Genomic DNA, 7804 nt, shown 5'->3' with positions numbered 1-7804 from the left:
AAAAAAAAAAAAAAATGGAAAAAGAAAAAAGGAAAAGAAGAAGAAGAATATAAGAGAGTAAGATTCTTGAAGGTTCTAGCATTCTTCTATGTAAACAAAGAATTCCTCAATAGAGAAAAAAGAAGAATTAGGGGAGGAGGAAGCTCCAAGTTTGCAAGCCTTAAGCATAAGGTAAAGCCTTGCACACATTTTGGGTATAGGAATGAGTAGTAGGCTTGTTTGAGAAAGGTTTTTTCACACATTTTTGTGGTCTATATGGCCTTAATGTTGACCGTTTACCTAAAATCTCATTTAGGAAAAAAAATTGGTGATGAACCCATAACCACTATTACATAAAAGGGTTTGTCTTGATGACATCGTGGATGGTGGTGTTTAAACTGGCTAAACCAATTCATCCAATCCTTCTTCATCATTCCATACGATGAAACCTTCCTATTATTAACTTGCTTTGCTGGTTCTGTAGAACATGATTGGGCCATGGGTGGCTCAGTGTTGGACCACATATCAGTAGTGCCTTTTCGACTGATTTCATTCTGTTTTTCTTGCTGCACTATATATTGTTTTCTAGTGTATTCTGCTACCTGGTAAGCCCATGTGTTTGGTGGAATAAGTTTGTTACCTAATGCAAAAAGGTTCCTTGTACTCTGCTTAAAGAGTCCTCTTTGCCGTAATGGTGGTTCAGATTTGTGATTGAATGGCTAGTATAATGAGTCTTGGTAAGAGCTAAGTTCCGTCGAATCAAGTGCAGAATTGAAGAATGCATGTCAACAATTTTAATCTATTGGAAAGAAGAATTGTTTTCAATTTTCTCCAGAACTTGGAAATAAGGTTAACATTGGTTACAGTGTCACACATTTCCACCTATGTATTTTTAATCATATATGATTATCTTGTCCTTTTTGCTTGCATGGAATTAATGACATGATTTCTGCAGGTTATATTATTGATGGCAACAGCATTGAATATGCCCATAACAAAATCAGCTTCAGATGGTGTTATTGATACCTTATCAGATGAGCTTCGTAAAAGACAGCAGTGTATTGCCGAGATCACTGAGATGATATATGTAAGTACTTTGGAATTATTCTGTGTCTCACATGTTTTTTGTGCATCTTCTACTTCATTAAGCCAAATTGTGGACTTATGAATTGGGATTTTTTCCTCCTTATTCATTTGCAGGGGCTAGTTAGCTCTGTTAATACAACTCTGTTACAGTTTAATTCACCTGTAGTTCTTAATTGTACTGTTGATGGAACACCTATTAAGTGGGATGCATCATTGGTCACAAACTGATGTGAAACATTGGTATATTACTTTCTTGGACATTCACATAGTTTAATGTTGTACAAGATTTAACAACATCAAATTGTTGCATCATTGTTACTTTGTTAGGTTACTATATGTTTTATTTATCTACTTTTTTATTTTTACTGTCATTAATCCTTTTATTTTCTAACTGTAGTCTGTAGCATGATTTTGAGGTTGCAAGAGGCTAATGAACTTGTTTTCTTCCTTGTTATAGGTTGCAAGCCTTCTGCATGATGATGTCTTGGATGATGCAGAAACAAGGCGTGGTATTGGTGCATTAAATGTTGTGATGGGAAATAAGGTATTTCCCCTCTTTCCACTGTCTCTCTCCCTCCCCCTCTTCTATGCTATAGCATGCCTGCTTGCTAGGGGATAATAGCAGCATAGATGTGCTAAATATATTTCCTTATTTTCCATTAATTAATCATTAGCTCTTTAAATTATTTCTCAACTGGATGTGTAAGAGATTATTCATCAATCATCATTGTGTTTGTCTTGTTACATCTATTTCCGAATCTGACTTCCACTACTTTTTCTTCAAATCAATTGTAGTGGGCATATTATATTTGATTTCGTTTTAGGTTCCAAAAACCTGCTGTTTTGTATGTTTTGATTAGTTTTTATTTTTTATATTTTTACTTGATAAGTGTTTTGTAACTTCATTTATATCTCATTCAGATAGCAGTATTAGCTGGTGATTTCCTACTTTCCAGAGCTTGTGTTGCACTTGCTTCATTGGAAAACACAGAGGTATATATTTTGTTAGTAGTCCGTCCTTTAATTCAATCATTGACTTTATTTGTAGATCTAATAGAGTTCCTTTCTCCTTGTCGTAGACATGTATCCCTAAATTTGCATCTATTATGTGATTCTATTCATCTAAAATGTATATTTTCATCTTCCTATTTTGCTTATCAATCACAAAATATAAAACATTTGGGTGGCGGATATCCTCATTTTCAATAGTTTTTAGGTATTAAGGATGTCATTGGGATGGGCTACTACGACAGGGGCTAGGCTGATGTAGGCCATACACATTGCAAGTTTTCTGGCTCACACTTGGCTAGTGCCCATTAGAGCATCATGGGACTTGGCCTGTAAAATTATATATGCCATTAATATGAGATGGCATATTGGGCCTATATCTAAATAAGCTAGGCCGAACTTTTAATTTTTGAGTATAATGCCTATGTAAATATATTTTGTTCTAGCTGTACAAATTGGATGGGCTGAAGTGATTGAAAACCCAAGCCCGTCTCATTAGTTTTGAATGTCAATGGGACCAACTTCAGGCTGGGCTAGTTAAACCTTGGTCTAACACAACTCAAGTTTGATCCGTAATATGGGTCTATTTTGCACTTCCCCACCATATGGGTTTATCCTGCACATTCGCTCCCCCCTCCCCCCCCCACCTTGACGGAAAGAAATATATCTATTAAAGTGGTGGCAGATCATTTAAAGGATATCTGGTTCATTTGGTCAATTTATGAATAGTTGCTGATAATATGAGATATCAATATCATTTTTGCTGTGTCTTACTTTTCCAGAGTTTTTGTGATAGGTAGTTGCTTGAAGCTTCAACCCTTTCCTTTGATTTTTTTGGTTTGCTTTAGCTGGTTCTTAATCCTGTTATCTTCTATCTGCAGGTTGTATCATTACTAGCAACAGCCGTGGAACATCTTGTGACAGGGGAAACCATGCAAATGTCTACCACTCGTGAGCAACGTTGTAGGTAGGGAATTTCATGTCGTTAATTCATCTATTATTTGAACATGCATTTTGCTCTCCACCCTAGAAATGATTTTTTTTAACTACTAATGGATAGCACATGCATTAGTGGCTAAGATTTTGGGTACCACTATCACATGTTAACATTCTGTTTCTTCCACCTGCTATCATGTCGGACACGACAAAAATATACATTTGAATGGAATGTAGAAAGAACAAAGGGGCTGTAAAATGGAGATTGGTGACTTCATGGTCAACATTATTCCTCTCCAAACACCCCCCGATGGGATTTGCAATCTAGTGACAGGATATTGGTTCAAGAGTTTTCAAAGTTGGAGGTAATACTTAAACCAAGTGATGCATGTCAGTGAGGACTTCTGAGAATCTAAATTGTGGACCATAGTTATCAAGTTCAGAATTTTATAGTGTATGATAAGTTATTCCTGATGCTACCGTTATGCAATAGCAAAATGATGGGAATGTGGGACCTTGTACTGGGATCATAGACAAGCGGCAGGATGATTAGGAGAACTTAATGGTTAAGGATGCCTCTCTTAAGCATCATCTAGTTCTATACCAATGTTTTCCAGCCCAATTCTGTCATATCCTCATCAAGCATTAAAACCCTACCTTGCAGCTAAGCCTTGGAGTGCTGCAGATGGCTAATGTCAAGGGTATTTTGTTTGAATCTCCAAAAATCTGATTCAAAACTCTCTAATCAACGCAATTTGCACTACCTATCGTCACGTCCAAAGTTAAGTTGTCCATCCTGGACCGGGACCTAAGAACGAAGGGTGAAACCAATCAATTAAACCCTGAACCAACTGGCTATTTAATAAGTGGATCAGTTCCGTTCCTGGCTTTTGAAAAAAAGCAGAGAATCGGTTGGTCTGGTTCTGGACTAGTTAGGCCGACGTGTCCTGATCGAATAACTCTTAGAAACTTAATTTGGACCAAAACCACAAAAACTGAGCACGAGCCGGTTATAATTTGTATTTTTTAATTTACAAGGCTGCTTAAATTAGTTCAGTGGTTCATACTTCCTATTCTTGTCTCCAGAAGACTATTTACCTGTTGATACATTATTTGAGACTCAGGTTTGCAGTTTTTATTTTTGAATTTGTAGAACCAATTATGTGCCAGTCTGAACTGGACCCACCGATTAGAACTGTTCAACTGAAACTGAATAAATAACCAGGATCAACTGACCAATGATTTAATGGTCCTGGTCCTAAAACATGGAACCTGTTAGTTAATCAGTCACTTGACTCAGTTCTGGTCTTGGCCTCCAGAGGCTGGAATCGATTAACTGGAACTGGGCCATTTACGCGCTTATCTAAAGTTCTATTCTACTTTTCGACTTGAGTCCATTTAAATACCTAGAAGCACTCTTGAAAGTTGAAAAGTTGATTGGTTTTCATAACCTGTTACAATTTTCCAACATCAAGCTTATCTTTCATACTTACCTTGTGAAACATAGCCCACATGATTCCCAAACTTGTCCTTGATCCCTAACCTAATATGACAGTAAGGGGTGCTGCTCATGTGTATTCCATTTCATCAGGATGAAAACTTTTGAGAATGCAAGGGTTGGAAGAGCTCTGATTGTGGTCAAAGAAATGGATGCTTTGCGTGTAAGTAGCGATGTTGGCGCAAAGCATGCCGTGAGAGGTGAGGAGCCTCTATCTCCGGTATTTAATAGGATGGAAGATGATGGAAGATATGGAAGTGCGGATAAAGATGTGAAGCTTCAAGAATCAAGAATTGACAAAGCTTTTCTGTTAGGCATCGGAGGTTTGCCAGAAATTGTGCATTGTTGTCTTGGAAGGGATGAATTTACCTTCAATTAATTTAAGAAGTTCGAGCTGGAATTTGGGGGTGGTTGGGTTGGGGCAGTCTCTGAGTGACTTATCCTCTGAAGGTGTAGAAAGAGTGGAAAGATATGGTAGTGGAGGTTTTTTGGAATTTGGAGGATGAGATAGGTAATGGTTCAGTCACTTGAAGTGGGAATCTAAAATCTAAAAAGGCTTTAGAAAGCAACCAGTAGTGGAAGCGGTAGGCTTGGAGCCTCCTGACCATGGATTTCAGTCCTTGTCTTCCTTGGATTGTGACCTAGTGACGAGAGTTTTTTTGGTGTGTAGTGCAGTTGGTGTTTCTGGCGTGCTTTTGTCTTATGGTGGTGTTGGTTTGTGCTGTGAGATTGCTTTGTGGGCACGTTCTCTTGTGGAATGCTCGCTTTGTTCAATGCTCTTCCAAGTCTTTCTTTTTCTCTTTTTTTCACCTTTTATATGGAGCTCTGTGTTTCTTAATCATGTATATGTGGTAAACTTCCAAAACTAGTATATATACTTTAGCCAATAAAACCTTTTCTCCTGGACTATGGTCGTAAAATTACTCCAGTTCATTTATATTTTAAATTTATTTAAATTATGCCGAGATCTTGCTGATGTACATGAAAGCTATATAATAGTACATCACTAACTAATGTAAAGAAGAGACACATGATGAAAAGTTGTCTAGATTACTTATCCAAGAAAAAAATATTTCTAAATTCAATGGGAAATCTTGGCTTTGTGCAACTTAGTACAAGAAGGGGTTTGACTTGGCTGAATTTCAAGAACCATCCTTGTCATAGTGGTTCTGAACCAAGTTTGTGCCACCAATGTAGTCAATAAATCTTTCAGGGAAAATGTTTCTGTTACACTTGTTTTGTATCTATTTCCATCATGCCTACCACTTTTCAGCTGCATGGATTGGTGATTTGGCAGACTGACTGGTGGATGGACTTAGGACCCTCTGGTAGACATTTGTCGAGTTTGGTGGTCTATCTTAACCATATGGCCCACTATGAGTGTTTCCCCTTTAATTTTTCAACGGTTCTTGTTGAGTTTATGTTTTGTTCTCCTCTTGGACTATACAATTTTATTTTCAACCTTTATTATAACACATGGGTGTGTCTGATTGTTTGGAGGTTTGACTATGAATAGATGTTGGTCTGGACATGTTCACCAAATTTGATGCCCCAGCAAACAGCCACATGGGTGTAATATTTGGCATGACTGAGAGAGCCCGTGTGTAGACAGGATCACAGGACTCCACTCCCAATTTTTGAATGGCCAATAGATCTACATGGGTGTGCTATCCAGGCCCAGGACCACAGTCTGGAATTTAAGGTCTTCTTCAAGACTTATGCAGAAGTCATTTTATCATATACTTTTGATGCTCTTTTAGAGTAGAAGTGGTTCTTAGGCAGAATGTCTGCCTATCAGTTTCAAACAGTTTTAATGTGTGCTTGATCCTGTGACAAGTCAATGACTTGTGGACAAAGGGCAGTCTTCACCTGGGATTGGGTTGTTTGGATCCAGCAGTTGACAATCTGAAATCCACAGCAAGGAACATACATAGTAATGCTTACAACAACAAAACAACAACAACCAAAACCTTATCCCAACTTAATGGGGTTGGTTACATGGAGATACCAAGCAAGGACAAGCGCAAGGATCCATGCAAAAAGATTGACGGGTTATGGTTAATCAAAATAAATGCTGGCTGTCAACCTGACGCACAACTACAAATCAGCCAGAGACTACACATAGTAATGCTTACTAAAAACAAAATTACTCATAATGCAGCCCCCCTTCATTTTTCTACATAGTAATGCCAAATTCTGTCGCACTTAGTGTATGTTAATGTAGGAGAGGGGACAACCGATCGGAGGGGAGTGGGGTGCAAAATTGGAAATATTTAGTTGAAAATTTTAAGGGAGGAATCATCATCTTATTTAGCTCTATAAATGTAATTTTGTTTTTAATTTAGACACGGCATAATATATGCTAAATAGTTTAGTTCAATACATGTGGTTATACTTGCACTTTCTACGGAATCTTGTTTGTTTGTCATTTTGTGATAGTCTTTAGGTTTCCTCTTCTGTACATATCCACAACTAGAAGAAAACTAAGCTGCTAATTGTTTATTAGAATACAAGCAGTAGTTCATACAACATGGTACGCAATGATTCCTCCTATTATTATTGATGGTGGTGCATGCTGTTGGATTATGGGGCTGGAAGGAGAGGGGAAGTTGGTAACTTAACTTCTTTCACCTGATAGGTTTTCTGTCTGTTGTTTCTGATTTTAGACAATTCTTCGCGGTTGCAGCATAGAATATTATTTGCAAAAGACATACTACAAGACAGCATCATTGATTTCGAACAGCTGCAAGGCGATTGCTCTTCTTGCTGGGCAAACGGCGGAAGTCTCATTGTTGGCTTATGACTATGGCCGAAACCTGGTTTGTGATCATCTATGTTCTCTAATATAAATTCACGGACATTATAAAAATGAACTGAGACATTCAATAACAGTAATTCTGGTGGTTGATTTCTGCTATTCATTGTGTACCTCGAGCATTTTACCTGAATGTCTCCAGGTGCGCCTCAGGGTGATGGGACATATGAGCACCCTGGGGTGTTAACAAAAATATGAAGCATGAATGCTGTATTATATATTGAAATAAAAAAGGGGGAAATAGAGGAGGAAAGTAAGTTTCCTTTCAGAAAAGATTGGAAATTAGGATTTGGGAAGAAATGGAAGAGAAAAACCCAAGCAGCAAGATGTTGAAGATGACATAGTTTGGGGATGAAATAAAGAGGGGGTGGAGATGACATCTATGGTAAATAAAGAGGGGAAAAATAATAACAAACCTGTGCTTTCCCATACAATAAATGGCTGCAAGGAAGTGATACTTTTTCTCCTACAAAAAAAAAAAA

General features: G+C 37.7%; 1 protein-coding gene across 7 annotated transcripts in view; it reads left to right on the top strand.

Annotated features, from left to right (window-relative positions):
• LOC122058829 (solanesyl-diphosphate synthase 1, mitochondrial-like) overlaps positions 1–7804 on the top strand; it is an 11266-nt gene extending 3462 nt beyond the window's left edge. For 6 of the 7 annotated variants that reach the window (XM_042621517.1, XM_042621519.1, XM_042621520.1 and 3 more), the window contains 5 exons: positions 935–1066; positions 1523–1609; positions 1987–2058; positions 2955–3040; positions 7194–7804. In XM_042621517.1, the coding sequence (XP_042477451.1) occupies positions 935–1066; positions 1523–1609; positions 1987–2058; positions 2955–3040; positions 7194–7356 (540 nt within the window). In that variant the 3' untranslated portion in view covers positions 7357–7804. Of the gene's footprint in view, positions 1–934; positions 1067–1522; positions 1610–1986; positions 2059–2954; positions 3041–7173 lie in introns of all 7 variants that reach the window. The other variant, XM_042621518.1, reaches the window with a different exon arrangement.

This window comes from Macadamia integrifolia, chromosome 13, assembly GCF_013358625.1.
Source record: "Macadamia integrifolia cultivar HAES 741 chromosome 13, SCU_Mint_v3, whole genome shotgun sequence".
Classification (NCBI taxonomy): domain Eukaryota; kingdom Viridiplantae; phylum Streptophyta; class Magnoliopsida; order Proteales; family Proteaceae; genus Macadamia; species Macadamia integrifolia.
This window is presented reverse-complemented; position numbering and strand designations above follow the sequence as displayed.